This window comes from Protopterus annectens, chromosome 11.part0 (assembly GCF_019279795.1).
Source record: "Protopterus annectens isolate FY-2018-M chromosome 11.part0, PAN1.0, whole genome shotgun sequence".
NCBI classification, from domain to species: domain Eukaryota; kingdom Metazoa; phylum Chordata; order Ceratodontiformes; family Protopteridae; genus Protopterus; species Protopterus annectens.
The window spans coordinates 1,298,978,356-1,299,001,650 of NC_056745.1; the positions used below are offsets into that span (position 1 = coordinate 1,298,978,356).

The following is a 23,295-nucleotide window of genomic DNA, read 5'->3' on the forward strand; positions in this document are numbered from 1 at the left end:
GGCAAGGTCTGCTCCTTCAGCCAAGCATGTCTTCTCAGTACAGAGGCAGTGACTGCAGCCTGGCAAGATGACTCTACGTCATTAAAACCACACTGCAAAGTATGCTTACTAACTTGGTTTGCAGAATGCATAAGCTCTTGCAAATCTTTATTTTCTGCAGAATCTGGAAATATTACCAGATTTTGTTTAATGAGATCCATAACATGTTGCTGGTACTTCAGCATGTGAAACTGGAAATTCAATGCCCTGATAGCAAGAGTTGTAAAGGTATATACCTTCTTATCCCATCTGTCTAAAGCTCTGGAATCCCTGTCCGAAGGGGTAGGATTTTGGGATGTAGTAGCCTTAATACCTTTAGGTCCCTGGGAAATGATCTCTAGATCAGCAGTAGGATTCTTGAAAAGAAACTTGTGGGAATCAGGTACTCTGTAGTACCCGTCTGGTTTCCTAGGGGCTAGAGGTAAGGTGTCTGGAGTAAGACTTTCCAAGAAAACATAATCCACAACATCTAGGACAGGGGGAATAGCTAAAGGCCTGTGCTGAGGTATCTCTAAAAATTATCTGAGTCTCTTTTTGGACTGAGGATAGTATTGGCATTCCCAATGGAAATGCTCTCAAAGTATGCAAGGTTTCACCAAAAGAGAAATCCTCTGGAGGGGAGGCAGATGGAATGGATTCCTCTGCATATGAATCCTTATAGGCTGATAAGGGCATGTCCTGATAATCAGAAAGGTCAGAGTCATTGGACTCCTGGTTTGTAGTATCTGAAAGCAACTGGATTCTTTATCTCTTAGCAAGGGAAGGATGGTTTCCCCTAATTAGCGTTATAAGGTCTTCAGTCATTCTAAGAATTTGTTTTTGTGGCATGGGGGCCTGAGCATGTGCTTTGGCCATCGGTTTTCTAGGTAGAGACATCCGCTGGTTCCACAGTCGAAGAAGCATCTCGCGGCATTACCAGACTCCGAATGGGTCTCAGCAGAGGCCTGCGAATCCACAGAAGCGGGCATCAGGGGATGCGAAGGTGCCTCACTGAGTACCAGCGGACTGGCGACTAGCTTAACGGAAACGTTGTCGGCAGTTTTGGACCTATGCGGTCTCTGTCTTTATCCTTATGTTTTTTCAGAAGATCAGTAGCCGGATGGTTTACCGAAGCCATTTTGGAATATGGAGATTGAGAGTGAAAGAATTTAACAACAAAAATAGCCCGACAATGAATGGTTTGGGCGTTAAACAAGGCACAAAACCGACAGCGAGGGACGTTGTGGTGTGGGACTAAACAGGTGATGCAGTAAGAATGAAAATCTCTGTGAGGTATTTGTTTTCCACAGGCAAGACAATTGTTAACTTTTTTTGACATCGGTTAGAGCAAGAACAAAGGATTCCCAACGGGGTACTTAGCTTTAGGAGACTTCAGGATTATCAACTCGAAAAACGAAAATTTTAGGTAGCGGCCGCCTTGCACTTGCGAACTGCTTCAGGCTTCTCCTCGGCAAGAAAGACTGATGTAATGGCGTCGGCTGCCTGTTTTTATACACCTGATGACCTGACGTCATGGAAGAAGAGACAGCATCCGACGCAGAAATACTAAGACTCTGGTATTCGGGCTGACTGAGGGCTACCTGCAGGCAGATAACCCAAGTGTGATGACTGCAACAGTGAAACACGAAGAACATCTGTAGTTTCTGCTTGCTTGAGAGTAACTATTAAAAACAGGCCTGACAAATACTGTACTCTATACTATATACGTTTGATTTGACTTGTTCTCAGGTTGGGAGAGAGAGGGAATTTATTCCCATCATCTTTTTTAAAACTCAAACTCTAAAAATGTAAGGTATGTTTCTGCGGGGGAAAAAGTGCAACACATCAAAATTGTACTGTATTTCTTAGATTTTTTTGCCAGTTGCTTGAGAGTGCTGGTTGCTTGAGTTCTGGTTAACTGAGAGTTTACTGAATACAGATTTCACTGTCTCTTTGATAATGTTCTTAAATTTTTCTATCATTTTTTTTTCAGTTTCTGTTTTTCAAAAACATAAATTTCTGACTCGTATCCTACACTACAATAGGAAGCAAATCAGTTACTTTCTACTTAGTATTCAAACTGTATACTAATTAGGTGTCCAGATTTTCAAGGGCCTTTGTTCCTATTTTCAGGGTCTCCAGGTTGAGAGGTATGATTCCCCTATATAATTGTCTTTAATACTATATTCAATTAGACTATTTAAAATCTACTCCAACAGCTAAAGCTCCAGTCCATTTTAAGTTGAAAAGTTAAATAGTACTTTCTGCTGCATTTGGGGCTTCTTATTTCTGTCTTCTGAAGCAGTAAGCTGTAGTCTGCTACAGACAGTGGTACTGTCCCTAAATACTAAACACACACTAATTTCACTGGGTTAAGTCCACTGGAAATGGTTCTCAATCCAGAGGCAACCCAGAAGCAATGTCTGGTTTAAGTCATTTGCACCTCATTTTTGGTGTGATCATTTATTTTGAACTCAGAATTTATGCCCTTTTTGTACAATCAACATGCTACTTTTAAGAGTATTACCAGTAAGGTCATTACATTACTGCTCTGCGGTGGTGCAGCGGTAGCGTTGTTGCCTCACAGCATGAGGTTCTCCCGTTCGATTCTCGTCTGGAGTGCGGGGAGTGCCTTCTGTTTGGAGTCTGCATGTCCTACCCGCGGTTGGGTGGGCGATCGAAAGTCATGTGTAAATGGGCGTGCCTTTGTTGAAGGTTGGACGTTGAGCTGGCACCTCGGTGTTCATGAAAATCTACTGCCAATCATTAGCGGACTGGAGTTCCGCTGTGGCGACCCCTAACCGGGAAAAGCCGAAAGACAAGAAGACCAGTAAGGTCATTACTACTCTACCAAATGTATATATTTTTGAAAACCCTTTTTCAAGACTTTGGCATTATATTACCCAGTTTGGATTCATCAGTATATCTGGCTATCCCCAAATCATTTCCCATTTTGCATCTTAGAAAATTGTCCAAAAATAAGTGGCCACAGTATGGAACCCTGTGGGGCACCTTTTGTTATCTTTGCTACCAGTGTTTTACCGATTACATTACATATGAGCTAACATTTAATAAATACTAATGATGCAAGGGGCCTTTCTAAGCCTAGCCAAATTTTCCCAAAAGAATAATATTGTCTTGTTTCTAAACAGGACATCAAGGGCCAGGCATTTATAAGCTACCTCTGCCCATAAGGGACATGGGTGCCAGGTCCAGTGTAAATATATTCCCCATCCACTGGTCTAGGTTGCTTAAACTGGGTAACAGACAAAAACAGCTTCACACAGATGGGAAACCTATTCCATAGGAGGGGCACTCTATGGGACACGTATCTCTCTCTCCAGTATGTTCTGTTTAAGTCAAAGACAATATTCAGGTCTCTAGACCTTGTATTCCTGGTACTGTCTGACTTACAAATATGCATGATACCTGCTGTAGCCACAAGGCAGAGATGTGCCTATATGCTAACATTTGCTTAACATGATCGATCTGGGTTTAGTCAAGTCTTCTTTGATTGTGTGTGTGTGTGTATATATATATATATATATATATATATATATATATATATATATATATATACACACACACACACACAGGTTTGTTTGATCTGACTTATGACAGCAGGTGTCATGTCTGTAATTTCAGAGGGAATGACTGACCTCGTCTCTACAGCACTCAAGACGTTTTTTGTTGCCGTCAGAAATTGTTTTTTTCTGCAGGGTGATCAGATCTTTTTTTTTAATATTACATTCGTAATTTTCTCATTCAGTTTTCTGATGCAACTAAAATACCACCTTATCAGCCTTGCTTTTCTCCTCTACCTCAAGGATGACCATCAGATGCCACCAGCTCCTCTCCTTGTTCATCAAGTTTACTGGACCTGCCTTAGCCTCTCCTGGGCTAAACTCGACTCACATATGCAGCCATTGAGGAGTTTGAAGATTCTGGTGCAGTGTCATGCTTTTGCTAGGGAGTATGTCATAAATCTCCTCCATCTTGCATTGGCCTTGCAAGCTTTGAAATTTTTGCCTACAGGAGGAGCATATGTGCATCTGCCCATGTGCAATATCCTGACCAAACAGTATGCCACTAGCTGTGCAAAAGCTCGCCAGGTTCTTAATGATACTAATGCAGCAAGCCTAGGTAGCCGGTATCAGCTGCTCAGTCCCATCCTGCCCCAAGGCTGTGGTTGGTACTATTTGTCAAACAGACAGTATGTTATCTGGTCCCACAATGGAAATGTTCTTACTCTTGAATAGCACTTCTGCTTCATGGTCTTTAGTGATGATTTGGGGAGTACGGCGATCACAAGACTTTCACGGTCATCTCAGGAGTGAACTTTACACTAAACTTATTTGCTAGGATGTTGGCAATGTCCCATGGGTCCAGTGGCGGCTGGTGACTTCAAATTGAAGGGGGGCTGCAGGAGACAGCTGAATGGGTGAGACCAATGGGAAATGGGAGGAGCTATGCTCAAAACCACAAAAACTGGAACTTTAAATATGCTGCGCTAGGTGCCAAACCGTCATTATGAGAGTCCAACCAAGACAAAATGAAGTGTAGAAGAAAAAAAAATATTTCAATGTATACTTAATATCTAGATGGAAACAAAAAGGTTGTGAGGCATGAAAAAATAAATTATTTTTTAAATACATTACTGGATTGCCAGTCAAAATCAAGTACAAGACAAACTAGCAGCACTCATCTCAAACCACTTCTCCTTGCACTGCAGTTCTAATTATAATTTATATTGTTGTGTCTTTCGGCTTTTCCCGGTTAGGGGTCGCCACAGCGGAACTCTGGTCCGCTAATGATTGGCAGTAGACTTTTACATGCAGAGTTGCCAGCCCTGACGCACAACCTTCCAACGAAGATACGCCCATTCACGCATGTCTCCAGACAGAAGACGCTCTAGCTGAGAATCGGACGGGACAACATCTTACTGTGAGGCGACAGCGCTATATTAATCTTTATAAAAAGTACCAAGTAACATGCTGAAAGTAGCAATAATACCCCCATATATATAAATAAAAGCCCTTCCAGATAGAAAAGTCCAAGCTTAGCTCTTGCCACCCACCTGACTAACTCTATATTCTCCACTTTTTATACACACCCTCTGCCTTTCTTTAGATCTGCATTTTACAGTACTATCATATTATGCTTTCTTCCTTATATATATATATTTTTTTTTTCAAATCATTTTAAGTCTTCCTCAAAAATACCATACCGTGCTTTCTAATACATATGCTAGTCTAGTTTGTATAATACCATATACTCTTTGATGTACAAATTTTGTTAAAATTGCTAAGCTGTCATCTCTTTCAGTTACTTATATTTTGCAATGTATAGTTTCACTGTTGACCTGTATTCTGTAATTTTCTTGTGATATGTTTGTTTTTCATATTGTTGGAGCTTTTCTCCTGAGCCTCCTCTGAAAATGGACCTGTGTCCAGTCAGACTTTCCTGGTAAACAAATGTTAAATAAAATAAATAAATAACAAGGTTCAAATGCAGTACGGAATGTCAAGAACACATTGCGATTAGGTGATCCTTGTTGCTGTTGGGAGAAAAAAAACGACAATCCTATTTAGCTAGACACTACCATCTCGGATTATACTACACTTTAGGAACTTTATCTCGTTTCCCTATCTTTGGTACTATGTAGTAAAATGTAAACTCCAAGGTTCCAAGTCAAAAAGAAGTCTGCACTTGCGTACAACCTGAACGCAATTTTATTATTGAGTTTATACAATATAGTACAACAGCGTTTTCGCTGTTGTACTTGATTGTATAAACTCAATAATAAAATTGCGTTCAGGTTTTACGCGAGTGCAGACTTCTTTTTGACTTGGAACCTTGGAGTTTTCGTTTGTGTGTGGATTTACCAAGTTTGATGTAGTAAAATGTAACACTAATTCCCCAAGAATACAGATATTGCTGATGTCTTCAGACTGTGGTGTCACAACAATAAAATATTAACCTGAGAGAAGAAGCAAGCTACAGAGAAAGCTAAAATGAAAGGGAATCACAAAGGAGACACCACACTTGTGAATATTCAGAAAGTACAGTACAGTTGTGTACACTTACCATAAATGTAGATGTTAGAATGTATTCACTGTTGCAGTCATTACATTTGGGTAATCCTGCTGGCAGATCGCCCTCAGTCGGCCTGAATTCCAAAGTCCCGGGGTCCTGCGTCAGCCGCTGTTGCCCCTCCCTGACGTCAGGTTGTCAGGTGTATAAAAGATGTGGCCAACACCATTTTCTTTAGTTTTTCTTGCCCCAGATGTCAGGTGCCCCCTAAAAGGGTAGCCAAAATTTGTATTCATATAAATACATGCACCAATATAAACTTTACCTTCATCTACAAGTAAATACACCATATAGGTTGTATAAATCAGAGAAGGAAATAAGAAGTTATGTACTCACCATAACATTCCATCTGAGTAGGTGGCTTCATTTTTCTGCAACCTTTGGCTCTTGGATCCGATATCGGATCCGAGCCGGCAACTTATTATACAGCTATGGATCCGAGCTCCTAGCTCTCCCCCTCACCCATAATCCCCTGCCAACCCCAAATAACCTCAGATCAAGTTTGCCCTCCTACATATACCTGGAAAGGTATCCCAACAGGAAAAGGCAGGATAATACAAACAGAACTAACTCTTCTGAAGGCCAGGGGGAAGGAGGGGGGGATGGTTGCGGACAAATGAAGCCGCCTACTCAGATGGAACGTTATGGTGAGTACATAACTTCTTAATCTGGAGTAGGGACTTCATTTGTCAGCAACCTTTGGGACAGAGTCTTAGGCGGCCATCATGGAAGGATGTTCCAGAGCACCACGGAGCCAAAGGATGCTCTCCCTCTGGAAATGACGTCCAGTTTGTAGTGGTTGATAAAGGTATGAGATGAGGCCCAAGTGGCTGCCGAGCAAATATCATCCAAGGGAACTCTAGATCTAAAGGCAGCAGAAGTAGATATGGAGTGAGTGGAATGTGCACGGATTCCCTGAGGTGTGGGCCTCCCAGAAGCTTCATAAGCTAGAAGAATACATTGGGAAATCCAGCGTGATAAGGTGACCTTCGAAACGGCTTTACCCAAACTGAATTTGGCAAAGGAAATGAACAGCTGATCGGATTGTCTGTGACCAGCGGTCCTATGAATATAGAAACACAGCTGCCTGTGCACATCTAAAGAATGCAGCTTGTACTCTCCTTTATTTTGATAATTAGGGAAGAAAACTGGTAGGTTGATGGACTGATTGATATTGGTTTCTGAGGCCACCTTGGGTAGGAAGGAGGGATTGGTCCTGAGGTACACTCTATCCTGATGAAAAACCAAGTAAGGGGGTTTCACGGAAAGAGCTTGAAGTTCCGAAACTCTTTTCGCTGAGGTGATGGCTACCAGGAATGCTGTTTTCCAAGACAGATATTTAAGTTCGGCTGAGGCAGCTGGTTCAAAGGGAAGAGCAGTCAAGGCTTGAAGAACTAGTGATAGATCCCCAAGGGGGTACGGCTTCTTTGATAGGGGGCCTGAGAAGAAAAGTACCCTGGAGGAAGGTTTTACATAGTTTAGCTGACATCAAAGGACCTGTCTCATGTCCCACATGGTAATGGGAGATGGCTGCCAATTGTATCTTGACTGTCGAACAGCTAGCCCCTTGCTGAAAAAGTCCGGTGAGAAAGTCCAACACGGACGTTAACGGAGCAGTGAAGTTCCACCCACACGGAAAAGCGCCTCCCCATTTACTGCGGTAAACTTTCCTGGTGGAAGGTTTATGCGCTGCCACCAAGATGGCTTTGACTGTGAAGAGATGCCGGGAGTCCTGACTAAGAGTGGAACTGGAGCAGCCAAGCTGTCAAGCTTCAGGTTGTCCAGATTTGGGGTCGGTAAGCCTGATGGATGGGATATAAGATCCGGGCTGGGATCCAGAATCCAGTGAGGATTCACCAAGTGAGACCACAGGTAAGGAAACCAAGTTTGCCGAGGCCAGAATGGGGCAATGAGGATCATTCTGCTCCCCAACCGAGAGGCTTTCTGTAAGAGTTTTAGCATCAGGGGTAGAGGAGGATAGGCATAAAGTAGACCGGGCGGCCAAGCATGCACTAGAGCGTCTCTCGGGGCTTCCCCTGGTGGGGGAATCAGAGCGAAGAAGATTTCTCATTTCGTATTTGAGGGAGAGGCAAAGAGATCGTAGCAGGGTTGCCTCCATTTTGCAAATATCCGCTTCGCTACTCGGGAGTTGAAAGACTACTCGTAAGGGGAAAGAATGGTGCAGCTGAGTTTGTCCGTCAGAATGTTGGCCCATCCCGGAATGTGTGTTGCAATCAGAAAGCGGTTGGTGGAGATCGCCCATTCCCACACCCTCATGGCCTCTCGGCAGAGAGGGTAAGACCTGGTTCCCCCCTGTTTGTTGATGTACCAGACAACTGACATGTTGTCTGTCTGTATTGCAATAGTTCCTACGGGGAGAAGGTTCTGAAGTGCTTGCAACGCTAACAGCACTGCCTTCATCTCCAGAACATTGATATGCAGGGAGGTCTCTGTGTCGTTCCACGTGCCGTGGACTGGTCTGCCTGAGCAATGCCCCCCCCACCCGAGGCGAGAAGCGTCCATGGTCACCGTGACGAGAGGAGGTGGAGCGCAGAAGGGTCGGCCTTTATGGAGGTCTGGGGACTGGAGCCACCATAACAGGGCCCTCCTGTAAGCTTTGCTGATAGAGATAGGGTGATTGAGGGGAAGAAGCTGAAAGGACCATTGTACTTGGAGGGTCCACTGTAGTACCCTCATATTTAGACGAGTGCATGGAAGAAGCGTTATTGCCGCTGCCATGGAGCCCAGCGCCCTCAGGACCAATTCCGCCGGTGGAGCTTCTGATTGGATGATGGCCCACACGAAGTCTCAGATTCTGTAGTCGTTCCGAAGTGAGGTAGGCTCGCAGACTTCTCGTATCCAATCTGGCCACTATGAACTCTATCACTTGTGTCGGAGCAAGGGAAGATTTGTCCGTATTGATTGTGATGCCTAACTGGGGGGCTAGGCGGAGAAAAAAGTCTCTGGCTGAGCAGAGTAGATGCCTTGTTGGGGCGGTCAGGAGCCAGTCGTCCAGGTACGGGAAGACCTGCATTCCCTGGAGTCTCAGGTGTGCCGCTATCACTGCTAAACTTTAGTGAACACCCTGGGGGCTGTGGTGAGGCCAAAGGGAAGGACCCTGAACTGATAGTGGCTGGCTCCCAACCGGAAGCAGAGAAACCTCCTGGATCGTCTGTCCATTAAAATGTGGTAGTATGCATCCTTGAGGTCTATTGAGCACATCCAGTCGTTCTCCCGCAAGAGGGGGAGAATGGATTGAAGAGTGACCATTCGGAATTTTTCCTTGGTTACCGACAGGTTCAAGAGGGAAATGTCTAGAATTGGTCTCAAGTCCCCCGTCTATTTTGGCACCAGAAAGAACCTGGAGTAAAACCCTAATCCGAGCTGGTCTGGGGGGACGGGTTGGATGGCTCTTTTTTTTTAGCAGCTGCTGGATTTCTGCGGCTGCAGCCTCCCTCTGACCGGGTGGTACATCGGGGAGGTTCCTGAGTCTGGGGACATGTTGCATTGGGATTCTGTAACTTCTGGACATGATCCGAAGCACCCAGCGGTCTGACGTGATGGACTCCCATGCCTCCAGATGCCTCGAGAAGCGCCCCCCGACTGCCTCCAGAGTGGAGCAGTTGGGCAACCCTTCAGGGCTGTTGCGTGGGCCGATCAGAGAAAGATTCTCTGGACCCAAAGTTTCTCGGGGCCCCTCTGCCTCTAGGGCGGCATCCTCCCTGTCCTCCTCTGCCACGGAAGGACTGGTTGTCCGGAGCAGGTTGGGAATGTTGCGATTTCTGGAACCACATCATCTTCTGTCCCTTTTGGTTCTTGGAGAAGGACCTCTGGGGAGCAGAGAAGTGGACTCCGATGGCAGACAACGTCTTCCCGTCCTTCCCGCTCTGGACAAGTGTCTTGCAAACGGTCTTGCCAAACAAGGCAGAACCATCAAAGGAGGCATTCGCAAAGGACGCCTTAAAGGGCATCGCAAAGTCACACTGTCGGAGCTAGGCCTGGTGTCTCATAACTAGGCCCACTCCGCTAACTCTAGCGGCTCCCTCAGTGACGTGGGACAACAGCCGCATAGAGGTATTGGAAATAGATCTTAGAGTGGCCATACGAGTGGAGTACAACTGCTTGTCCTCCGCCGACATGGACTCTGGGGGGGAAGCAGCGTATTCTTTAATAAGATCCCGCTGCATCCTGATGACATGTGCCATGTAGTTCAGGGACCTTACTGAGAAGGTCGCTGAACTAAATACCCGCCTTCCCAAGGTGATCCATCGAGCAGGACGCCTTGCTCGGTAGATGGACCGAGGGGCTCTCCTGAGCTAGTTCCCTCTTAGTGGCTGCCGCCATCAACATGGCATCTATGGGGGGACCCTTGCTCCAGTGGGACCGGTCTGCGGGGGGGCTCAAAAACCTATCCGGGCGTTTAGGGACTGGCTCCACAGTGTCCGGCTCCTTCCACGCCCTGGTGGTAATAAGGTCCACCAGGGGGTCAGCCGGAGGAGACACCCAAGAGGTAGACAGGCCTGCTTCAAATGCCTCCAGAAACACGGACTCATCGGAGGAAGCCTTGGGGGCAGACCCCCCCCCGATCCTGAGCATTTCCATGATGTCTCCAAAGGAGACATCCTCAGGGGGTGACCTTGGAGAGCCTTCCCCTTCATCCAAGTCCGTGTCCTATGTTAAGGACTCGGGGGAGTCCACGTGCCTCCTCTTACACTTATGCTTGTGAGGCACTTCCTCGGGGGGGGGGGGGGGCTGTCCGAGGAGGTCTCACCAGCAATATCCTGTTCCAATGGAACAACCTGGGACATCGAAGCAGGCTGTCCCTGTGGCCGGGTGATGGAAGCCTGACACAGCAAAGAGGGAGTGCATGGTGGAGCAGAGGCAAGGACCGGGGGTCCGGATGCTCTCGACAGAGCCCTCTCCACTACATCGAAGGCCGAGGGGGAGCCGCTCTCTCTCGGCTCCGAAAGCCGACTCCCACTTGGATCTGATGAAGGGATCGGAACTGGCACTGAGACCATCGGATCCGAAGGGCCCGTGTGCTCCAATCTGGCCGGAGCCGAAGGCACACCGAGTCCCTCGGATCCGAAGCTTGGCCCCCGGCTCCGAGAGGTCGGATCCGACGATGGAACCGACAGACTTGAGGGCAGGGTCGGATCCGAAGTACCCAGTACTGTCGGCGCCGACCCACCCTCGGCTCCAACGCTGCCCGGCTCCGAACGCTCCAAACCCGGGAAGCGGGTTGGAGAAGGAGCTATTGGTGCAAAAAAAGGTGTCAAGCTCCCCCCCAAAGAAGGGGGGGCAAGAGCACTCCCATCTGCAGCTGGGCCTGGATGAACCTTCTCATCATCCGGTCCAAGTCTGCATCAGAAAGGCAATAAGTGGATCTCAACGAGGCCACCGAGGCGGGTCTGGAATGCCGCCTCGATGACCTTTACGGAGATCGGGTCTCCTCCTCCTCGGGTCCCGGGGAAAAGCAAGGTGATCGGATCAGAGGAGGAGGAGACCTGGAAGCCATGGAGGGAGAAGCCCGCTTAACTGGGGGGGGCCAAAGCAGAGGCCTTGGCCCGCCGCTTGTGGTGCTTCTACCTCCTTTTCTCCCTCCTGGCCTCCCTGTCCTCCGGAGCCTTAGTGGGAGTTTGAATCCCGGCCGGGGGAAGGGGAGCAGGAGTGGCCACCACCAAGGGCTGAGGAGGTGCCACGGGAGACAGGAGAAGCGAAGGCCGAAGCCGAATCCGGGGGCAGAAGTCCCGCCAGGATCAGCTTCGCCCTCCGATCTTTCAGTGCCCTGGGGTTGAACGCTGCGCAGATGGCACACCCCGAGGACAGGTGTTCAACCCCAAGGCACCGAACACACCGAGTGTGGCCATCTGCCGGGGAAAGCTTATGGCCACACTCGGTGCACTTAGAAAAAATGGGTTTTGGGGCCTCTGACATGATAACCCAAAAAAAACTAAAGTAATCTACGCAAGCACACTGGGCCCCACACACAACGACCAGCGAGGGGAGGATTTACACTAAAAATTTAAGAAATTAACGAAAGGGAAACCTAAAACACACACACTGTTTAAACAATGCGGAAAACAACTCTAACTTTACAGTTTTGAAGCACTTATCTGATAAATCGCCAGGAGCTCAAAATCCAGCTGTCTCATCTATGAGCGGCAAACTAGATCTGAGGTTATTTGGGGTTGGCAGGGGATTATGGGTGAGGGGAGGAGCTTGGATTCATAGCTGTATAATAAGTTGCCGGCTCGGATCCGATATCAGATCCAAGACCCAAAGGTTGCTGACAAATGAAGTCCCTACTCCAGATGATAGGTTCCATCAGAAGAAAAGGGGGATGGCGGGTGGGTAACCTGGACTGCAACAGTGAATACACTCGAACATCTACATTTATGGTAAGTGTACACAACTGTACTATGTTCTTAGTGTTTCACTGTTGCAGTCATTACATTTGGGTAGAGTCCCAAAGCTATGGATGGAAGGCTGGAGCTAAACAGCATTAGGAGCGGCTATGAGGCCCTGCAGAACTGCAGTGGCAAAGCCTGCCCTGGATTTAGAGTAGAGTGGCAGATGATAGTGCTTGGTAAAGGTACGCACTGAACTCCAAGAAGCAGCCTCTAAAATATCCTTGGTTGGTACTCCCCTGAGAAAGGCTGCTGAAGTGGCTGCAGCTCTGGTTGAATGTGGCCTAATGCCCAAAGGCACAAGCTTGTCATGGTGTAAGTAGCAGAAACTAATGCAGTGGTCTATCCACTTTGAAATAGTCTGCTTTGAGATAGCCTTTCCTTGTGATCCTGCAGCATATGCCACTAGTAATTGTTCTCTCTTTCGGAAAACTTTGGTTCTGTCCAAATAGAATCTAAGGTGTGTATGTCCAAAGAATGCAGAATTCTCTCCTCCTTGTTCTGTGGATTTGGATAAAAAGTTGGCAGATGAATGGTTCGGTTAAGAGCCACACTGGGCACCACCTTAGGCATAAATGTTGGGTTTGTCCTCAGACAGATCCTGTCTGGATAAAAGGTTCCACAGCCATGAGTGCCTGAAGCTGTGAAACTCGTCTTGCAGAAGTTATTGCTAGGAGCAGAGCTGTTTTCCAAGATAAAAACTTTGTATCAGCCATTGCTGCTGGCTCAAAAGTTGGCAGGGTGAGTTTTTCCAAGACATACTTGAGGTCCCATGCAGGCATTTGTGATCTTCTTGGAGGCCTTAAGTTTTTGCCTCCAATGAGGTACTGTTTTAGTAAGGGATGAGAAAAGATTGGTGGCTCTGTACTGTAATGAGCCGAAATGGCAGAGGCATGAATTTTAATGGATGAAAAAGATAGACCTTTGTCCAGCATCTCAGTTAAGTATTGCAAAATCTGAGGAATATTTGGCACAGCTGTATCAGTTCCTTGTGCCTGGTTCCAAGCACAAAATCTCTTCTATTTTCCAGCATAACATTTTCTAGTACTAGGCCTTCTGGCCTCCAAAATGACATCCATCACAGCTTTACTGAGAGGTGTGCTTTGTATGACTACTTTATCCACCATGCTGCCAGGTTTAAAGTCCTGAGTTGGCTGTGCAGGATCTGACTGTTTTGCTGGGACAGTAGATGAGGTATCTGAGGTAAGGTCCAAGCTGGGCATTAAGACAGGCTCCTTAGTACTGGATACCAGTACTAGCGAGGCCAGTCTGGGGCAATTAGTATCACCCTTGACTTCTCCTGTCTGACCTTTAGGAGTACCTTGGAGAGGAGAATCAGAGGGGGAAATGCGTATACTGATGTTTTTCCAGCTGAAAGATAGGGCGCCCACTTTCCATGCTTGTCTGTGATAAATCCTTGTGCAGAATCTTTTTAGCTGGTAGTTGTGAGGGGAGGAAAATAGATCTATGTCCGGGCATCCCCATTTCCTTGTTATCATGCTGAAGACTTGTGGATCCAGGTGGCACTTGTGGGGATCCATGAGATTTATGCTTAGGTCATCTGCCAGAGTTTTTTTTCTTCCTGGCAGGAATTGTGCCTGCAGGTGTACTTGGTAAGTCAATGCTGTATCCCACAAAGTCAGAATAAGAAGAGTAAGAATGAATGCCCCCCTGCTTGTTTATATACCACATTACCGTGGTGTTGTCTGTCTTTATCAGTAGTTGTCCTGGATGTAGTAGGTCCTTGAAGGCTGTCAGGGCATTTGGAACTGCGAGCATCTCTTTTTGATTGATATGTAGATGCATTTGGTTTGAGGTCCATGCGCCCTGAATGCATCTTCCTGCCATATGGGCCCCCCAGGCATAATCTGATGCATCCGTTGTTAGTGTTTGCCTGGCTGGGGGTAATGTGAATGGCTGTCCCTTGTTTTGGTGACAAGCCTGTGCCCACAATCGAAACTCCTGTTGCAGGCAGGGAATGAGAGTAATCATAGTTTCCAGGCTGTGGCAATGTTGAGTCCAAACACATTTTAGGTACCATTAAAGTTTCCTCATATGCAGTCTTCCATATGGAATTAGTAGGATGCAGGATGCCATGAAGCCCAAAGCCTGCAGAAATTTTCTTGCAGATAACTGGGCCTTTGTTGCCAGTATTTTGAAATAGGTAGTCAGTTGCCTTTGTTTGTCTGGCATGAGATAAGCCATCTGGGCAGTTGTATTTAAGCTTGCACCCAAGAATATTATCTCTTGAGAGGGTACTAGTTTTGACTTCTTTTCGTTGACTGTGTACCCTAGGCATGTTAAAAGCCTTTTCACAAACGCCAGATGCTGTAGAGGAATGTCCTTGTTCTCTGCTTGAATTAGACAGTCAAGTAAGGATATATTTTTATGCCTTTTTGTCTGCAGAATGCAATTACTGGTGCCAGGCTTATCTATTGCGCCCAGGGTAGTGCAGAGAATTGGTACTGCATTGAGCCAGCCTTGAATCTGAGGGATCTTCTGCATATTTGTCTGACTGGGACATGCAGGTATGCCTCTTTCAGGTCTAAAGTCACAAGCCAAGCGTTCTCGCCCAGCATGGGCAGAAGCTGCTGCAAAGTCAACACCTTGAATTCTGGAATATCCAGAAATGTGTTCAAAATAGATAGCCTCAGTATTGGCCTCCAGGCCTTGTCCTTTCTGATATCAAGAAAAGCCTTGAGTAAAATCCTTGTCCCTGCTCTTGCTCTGGTACTAGTTGAATGGCCCCCATGTCCATGAAAGATGAAACTTGTTTTTGTGCCTCTGCCCATTGATTTTTTTGGCAGATCTGGCCAGCCGTTTGCTTTTGGCGGGGTATGGAAATGGAACTTGTAGCCTTGTGACAATATTTAAGACCCACTTGTCCTGGGTTATAATGTGCCAATTTTGAGAGAAGAGTGCTAGTTTTCCCCCTAAGGGGACTGCCAGGAGATAAGTGCTTGGTGCAGGCAGGTGGAAGTCATTGGGACTGTTTCCTGAATGGCTGTGATTTGTCTTCTCCAACTTTGGAGGTAGAAGCTTGCCCATTGTTTTGAGCGGAATGAACCTTGCGCCTGGGATCTGCCTCTAGGGCGTCTGGGTCTTCCCCTTTGAGGTCTTACACAGGAAAGGACCAATTCTTTGTTGGCCAGTGTCTACTAAACCTAGTTGGCTGTACTTGTAAAAAATCTTTGACTGTTTGCATAGATTTAGCTTTGTCCTCCATTTTCTTTAACACCTCTTCTGCCTTAACACCGAAGTATCATGCTGTAAAGGTGCATCTAATTTAACTTTAACATGATCCGGCAGATTTTGTTCCTTTAACCAAGCATGCCTCCTAATTACAGGACTTGTAACTGTGGCCCTGCAGGAGGCCTCTAAAGAATCAAAACCACATTGCAAAGTATGCTTTCCAACTTGTTCAGCTGCATGCAATAAATCCTGCATTTCCTTGTTTTCTGCACATTCAGAGTTTAACAACATTTTCTGTTTAAGCAATGCCATGACATGTTGCTGATATTTGAGCATATGAAACTGACAGTTTAAAGCCCTTACAGCCAAGGTAGCAGATGTGCAAACCTTTTTTTTCCCCATCTATCCAGTGCCCTAGAATCCCTGTCAGAGGGGGTAGGGTTTTTTGCAGCGGAAGCCTTAACTCCTTTGAGACCCTGAGAAATAGTTTCTGGGTCTGCAGCAGGGTTTTTAAAAAGGAATTTATGAGAGTCAGGAACTCTGTAATATCTGTCAGGCTTAACAGGAGCTGGAGGTAAGGAGTCAGGGGCAAGACTAGACTCCGAAAACACATAATCTACAATGTCTAACACAGGTGGGATGGCTGGTGGCTTGTGTTGAGGTAGTAACAGGAAATTCCTGAGCCTCTTTTTAGATTCTGAAAAATCTTGGCACTCCCAGTGGAAATGCTCCCTCATGGTATGTAAGGTTTCCACAAAAGAATAGTCCTCTGGAGGAGAAGTTGAAGGTAAAGATTCTTCAGCATCAGAATCCTCATAGGGGGGAAAAGAATATTCCTGATCAGAAGAAATGGAAACCTGATCTGAAGATTCATAGTCAGTCTCTTGCCTAAGCCTCTTATCAGGAGGGGGATGGGAACCCCTGATCAAGGTAATCAAGTCTTCGATCATTTTGAGCATCTGCTTTTTGGGCATGGAGGCCTGTCCACGTGGCTCTTGAGTTTGCTTCTTTGCCTTTGAAGGTGCTTTAGTCTTTGCCTTTGAAGTCAGTTTAATGTAGAGATGTTTAGGTCTGAATACACCCTCAGAAGCCGGTGTCTGCTCAGCGGCTCCGGACCCATCTGAAGGAATAGTGTCCAAGGCTCCAATACCTTGAGTTTCCAGTGGCATAGCAGACTCCATGTGGGAGTCGGTAGCGGCCTGCGACTCTAAAGTAGCAGGCGTCAGGGGCTGCGAAAGTGCCTCATTGAGAACCGGCGAACCAGCGACTGGCTTAGGAGAAGCTTTGTCGTCAGTTTTGGGCTTCGGTTGTTTTTCTTTTTCTTTGCGTTTTTTGGGAACTTCGGTAGTCGGATGGCTTTCCGACGACATTTCTGGATAATTAAACCTGCGTCCAAAGTAGTTTAATGCAAAATCATACCGACGCTTAATAGTGCTTTGGTTAAATCTAGCACAAAACCGACAACCTGGAATGTTATGGTCAGGGCCTAGGCAAAGAATACAGTAAGAATGAAAGTCCTTATGAGGTATTTGCTTCCCACAAGAAATACAATTATTAACTTTTTCTGACATCGGTCTAGAGCAAGAAAAAAGTTTCCCCAATGGGGTACTTAGCTTTATAAAAGACTTCAGATCTGAAATTCTAACTCGAAAATCTCAGGAGTTGGCCGACCAGCACGTGCGAACTGCTTCTGCTTCAGGCACCGTGCGTCAAGAAAGACTAAAGAAAATGGCGTTGGCCGCATCTTTTATACCCCTGACATCAGGGAGGGGGCGACAGCGGCCGACGCAGGACCCAGGACTTTGGAATTCAGGCCAACTGAGGGCAACCTGCCAGCAGGATTACCCAAATGTAATGACTGCAACAGTGAAACACGAAGAACATCTACCAGTAACAGTATGTAGATAACATACACCTATTCACAGTCTTTTCATCTTTAAATGACAGGAAATGGGTAGAATGTGTCCATCAAGAAGTTATTTACTTCAACCTTATAACTTAATTAGGAGGGGTATTCTGTGCACTTACTATTCTCCTAAGGAAAACAAAAGCTTTTTTTTTTTTAGATACTCTTGAGCCATCATTCACTTATGAAGGATGCTACCTAGCTGCCATCTGTGCTTGGAGCACTAAATGGCAATCAAATAAGCTAATCTCAAAATGTTTCATGCTATGTTCACTTCAAATAGAAAGCACAATGGTATAAAATCAACATCAGGAATGGTGACGTGCTGATGTGGAGGCTAAGAAACAACATACAAAATACTTAATCAATACCACAAATGGCAAACACTGCCATGCAGCGTAAGTTACTTGGAGTACACACAATATTACTAGAAGAATGCACACAGGTGAAAGACACTAGCATAACAATGCTCCCATTTCTTTAATGTGTTGCAACTTTTAAATACAGCGACTGACTGCCTAAAACTTCTGATCCCATGACTAGACTCTAAGCTGTACGTCAAAAATAGAACACAGATTTTAATTGTTTATAAATGTTTTACGTAAACTCTTAATGAACTGCTCCATCTTCAATTGTTTTTCTCAAGTCCCTACTCTACTGATCCTCACTTAATGATCCTTTGTGCTGCCCTAGCAGAAAACACTTGTCCTCTACAGCTGACCTCTATTAGGTAAAGTGATTAATCCTAGCAGTGAGGTGTTAATTCGTACAGAGGTAAATCTATTCACTGAAACAATAGTCCATTACACAATCACTCTCCCCTACCTGCCACACTTGGAATAACTTCATTACTGCAATTACCTGTATTGAAGAAGGGGGATCTACTCTCTAATGAAATTTCATATAAATAAAACCTCACAGAATAGTCTTGCTTTATGACTTCCTACAACTGATCTGCAGTACACTGCGTAGATGATGCTCATTATGCAGTTTACTATAACATTTGATTGGTGCTATTCATGAATTTTCCTCATTCCCACAATCACATCCATCATTCAACTCCATTTAGAAGTCGGAAAACTGCACAAAAAGAAGTTACTATACACATTAAAACTGGTGTTGTCATACAGTAACTTGTTGGGACAGTCTTTTAAAATTCTAATTTCTGTTTCGGATACTTAAAGTTTTCAAAGGCTGCAGTGGGCAGACACTTCAAATGTGCATTTTTTTACTAAATACTAGTCACTTCTAACTAAATTTCTTTAGAACAGATTTTAAATAGCTGCTTCATGCAAAAATAATAGATTAAAGCCTCATCATCTCATGTGCAGAGGCAGCTTTTCTTTGTGCATTTCAAGATCTTACCTCCCTCGACATCAATATGGAACCCGCGGCAGCGTTGTCGCCTCACAGCAAGACGTTGTCCCGTTCGATTCTCAGCTAGAGCATCTTCTGTGCGGAGGCATGCGTGAATGGGCGTGCCTTCGTTGAAGGTTGTGCGTCAGGGATGGTAACTCGACACGTAAAAATCCACTGCCAAACATTAGCGGACCGGAGTTCCACTGTGACGACCTCTAACCGGGATAAGCCAAAAGACAACAACAACCGCCCTCGACATCAATCAACACGATAATAGTTCCAAGCTTGGATGTACACTCCATGCATCACAGAATCTGTTCTATGCACGATATGCTACTGCTATGTGTTTTCTGCAGCAACACCAAACTCATGCCTAGTTGAGCGAGTCGGTCACCTAGTTCAACCTCAGGGAGTCAAGCTCTCAGCTTTGCATAGCAGAGTACAGACCAGATGAAAGTCAAACAAGACAAGAGGACAGAAGTTTACCATTTATGGAAAGCGAAGCCTACATGTTCCTATAGCATTTTTTCTTTTCTTTTTTCTTATTTTAGTTACTGTTGTTGGTCATGAGAGTTCCACTACAGCAGTGGTAATTTGGGCAGGCCACTAGGGAAATTCACTGCTACTTGTTTTGATAAGTGCATGAATATTACACTCCCACCTGAGCTACCTCTGATTCTGCTAGATAGGACTTCAGTCTGTCTCATCTGAAGGAGGTGCCCTTTCGAATACAACACCCTCTTAAGACACACTAACATGAAGCTAAGCACAAGGTGTGACAAAGTTTTCAGATCTTCAAACATCAAACGCATGTGTACTAGCTGCCAAACCAATGATACCAATGAGATCAGTTCCAGCACAGAGTACAAAGCTCACTGAAAAGCTTACAAAACTCTCTGCCTGCATCAGTGAATGACCTATGATCTGATTTTAATGTATACAGCTACTAGATAACTTGACTTGTCTGAAGATGTACATCAGTACACAAAGGTGTAAAACAGACAGATATTAGTAAAACACACACAGTATATAATTATTCAGTTTCAAATTCAAAAATGCACAGAACAGTATGTTGAGAGATGAGCAGTTTGGATTCAGTCAAGGATGCAGTACAACTAGCTCGATTTTACAAGGAGACATAGTGGAGAAGCTGAACATAAACAGTTTAACTGGACATTCTCAGACTAGGATAAAGCATTTCACAACTTCACAAGAAAAAAAAAAAAAAACATTGCAGTCCTGCAAAGAAAGGTACAAATTTGTAGAAACAATGAGAATTAGTTCAGGTTATGTTAACAGTGCTCAAACTCGGACTGTACTCCAGTGGGAGCAGATGTTTATTGGGACTCAACTCCAAGCTCACCCCCTACTCATACTGCTGATGGAATAGATTAGCAAACAGGTCAGAGGGGACATTCAACAGAGCTGCTGTATGCAGATAATATGGCATTGCAGGCAGACTCTGAACAGGACCTTCAGCAAATGATAGGTAATGGAATACAAAACTGAAAGCATATGGGATGAAGCAGTATAGACAAGACAGATGTTATGGCAACAAAAGGGGGGAATCAGAAGAAGATGAAAACTGAAACAGAGGAAAACAGAAGAGCATCTCAGGAGTGTGGGTTGTGGAGAAAGAAAGTCTGAATGTAGAACTCAAAAACAGAATCAGAGGTGCTGCAGCCAACTAGTACAAAGTGTAAAACGTAATGGATGACAGACGAAAACTACAGGAGCTGAAGAGTAAGGCATATAAAACAGTAATGTGACCAAGGGCTTCTGTTTGTCACAGAAACCTGGGCAGTGAAGGCAAGGTAGCTGAAGACGTTTGAGGTGATCAAGATAAAGTGCCTAAGATGGGTAGGGGGATACACACTATGGGTCAGATGAAGGAATGAGGACATTAAAAGAAAGTCACAGTAGCTCCAATTCAAAGGTTCACAGGCTAATGGTACAAGAGACTTTACAAGACTAGCGAATAATACCCAAGATATGACAATATTACACCTTAATTTCCCAGATACAGGGTAGGGCAGTATCAGGATAGTGGGTCTTTGCTATTAGAACCCCAAGTCATTTTACAGACTGCCTCTGTCCATAAGGGAATGTGGGCAGTACCCCAGATGTGAATTTATGGTTCCCCATCCATTTATCCAAATTATTTTTGAAGAGTGTGAGGAACGTGCGTTGTTTTACCAAGATGGGAAGTTTATTCCATAGACTAGGTATCCTTTGTGATACAAATCTGTCTCTCCAGCAAGTTCTGTTAAAGAGTCACAAATAAGATTCAGGTCTATGGAACATGTTACCCTTGTATAATTTTTCTTGCAAATATGTAACATTTTCATCAGGGCTGAAACTGCAGGGAAGGTCAAGGAGAACAGATAACAGTGGTATGCTCACATGTGACAGAATGCAGAAAACATTTTGGTAAAGAAGATTTGGTAGAAACACAAGTAAGGCAAGAGGAGATGAGAATGTCCAGCCAAGAAATGGAAAGCTATTGCGACAGAAAACCTAAGTCAGTCAGAAATGATCGCCAAAAAAGGTAGGAAACTGGTTCTGACAAGCGACAATAGTTGCCACAACATCCTGACCCCATATAGAAAAAGGGATTGATTATGACAAAAGGATGGTATCACAGTCTCAAGCTAGTGGGACTGTGATATCCAAAATGTTAAACCTTGAAGTGCCCCCTTTCTCATACTTGAGCAGAATAAACACTACTGAAATCAAGGCTATTTAGGAACTGACTCTGCAAGGTATGTACATTGTAGTCCATATAAGAGTCATTACAACAGCCTACATTCAAAGAATCTGCTCACAGTACACATCACTGGGGCATGCAGACAGATGAAAGCTTGGCAGAATAACCAAAATGATTCTGCATCTGCAGTATTTGCTACACAAATATAAAGAACCCTGGCATAAAACTAGTAATGTAGGACTTACACCAAACAGAACAGTCAGCAACAAAGATTAGATTAAAGTGAATGCAAATATATACAAATAAAACATACACCCTCAATATTTCACCACTAACACGTGGCTTCTAAGTGGTCTAGATACAGACCATGAGCCGAAGCGTGATTTGATCAAGCTAGTTGGGCAATGAACTGCTAGCATGAAAGAATGAAGGAAAGAGTTACTAACGGTAATAAAATGCTTTGCATTACTGCAGTACATATGTATGCATGTTTTGTAAAATTATCAGACTACCCTATTTTATTATTCTTCAAAAATTTCAGTGTCTGCTGTACATCAGAAACTGATCCGCAATCCCAGAAAGACATGTGTTTATTCAATATAATTCACTACAGAAAAGTTACAAAATTAAAACACTGCACATCTGTGCCCCGTTTGCTATTAACTAATAAAAAAATTTTTTATTTCAAGTGACCTTGAGCATAACTTACCACTCTCCATCCACAAATTTGGCAATGCAGTAGTCGCCCCGCCGGGGTGAGTAGGAACCCTCAACGGGAGGGTGGGCTGCAATTTCACTCCTCATGCTTTCCATCAGTTTCTCCAGCTGGGCTCCTGTGAAACAAACCAAGCCAAAAGGATAATGAGGTTTATATTGTCCCACTGCTATGTTAATTAACACCCCATCAGCCTATTCTAACCCTGCTAAAAATAAGCAATACTTTGACAGAACCTGACAGAGAATGGATTGCAGGACTGGTACAGATCACCTTCAAGCAGAGGACTTGCAGAACAGATATGTTCAATTGTAGCACATTCAGAACAACAGACAACAGCATTACAAGAAAAAATGTGTGTGAAGCAATGATGAACATCGAAAGTTTAGTCTATTACATCACCAGCCATATAACAAAGACAGGGGCACAAGAAGAGAAGGGGAGGTGGAAAGTGAAACAGCATTTCTGAAGTCATGCATATGTACAATGTCAAGTGTCCAGCATAAGCTTATAGAACAGATTCAGTCACAGAGGTCTGAATTTTCACTCTATTTATGTCAGTACAGAGGTTCTACAACAGACACTTGCTCTGTACTGCAACTTCCTAGAAAAAGGAATACTGCAAGAAAAATCATCTGTAGTCCTAATGTAGCACTGAAACATAAATGAAAGAGTTTCTTTGGAAGACTATCTACTTAAAACTTTGTTAGTTACTTAACAGATACAGAACTATGCCCTAGCACTTTTGCCAAGCATTTATGTAGTGGAGCTTTTCTCCCAGGGCCTCCGCTGAAAATGGACGTGTCCAGTCGAACTTTTCCGGCCATCAAATGTAAAATAAAATAAATAATAAATAAAATGTAGTAAACAGCAAAAAATGCATTCTTCTCAATAA

At 44.7% G+C, this 23,295-nt stretch overlaps 1 protein-coding gene across 1 annotated transcript in view; it reads right to left on the minus strand.

Annotated features, from left to right (window-relative positions):
* The window catches only part of SND1 (staphylococcal nuclease and tudor domain containing 1), a gene marked incomplete in the record, with an annotated part of 3,811,866 nt that overhangs the window by 426,611 nt on the left and 3,361,960 nt on the right, over positions 1-23,295 (minus strand). The window contains 1 exon segment of the mRNA XM_044088623.1: positions 22,395-22,518. Coding sequence (XP_043944558.1) covers positions 22,395-22,518 — 124 coding nt within the window.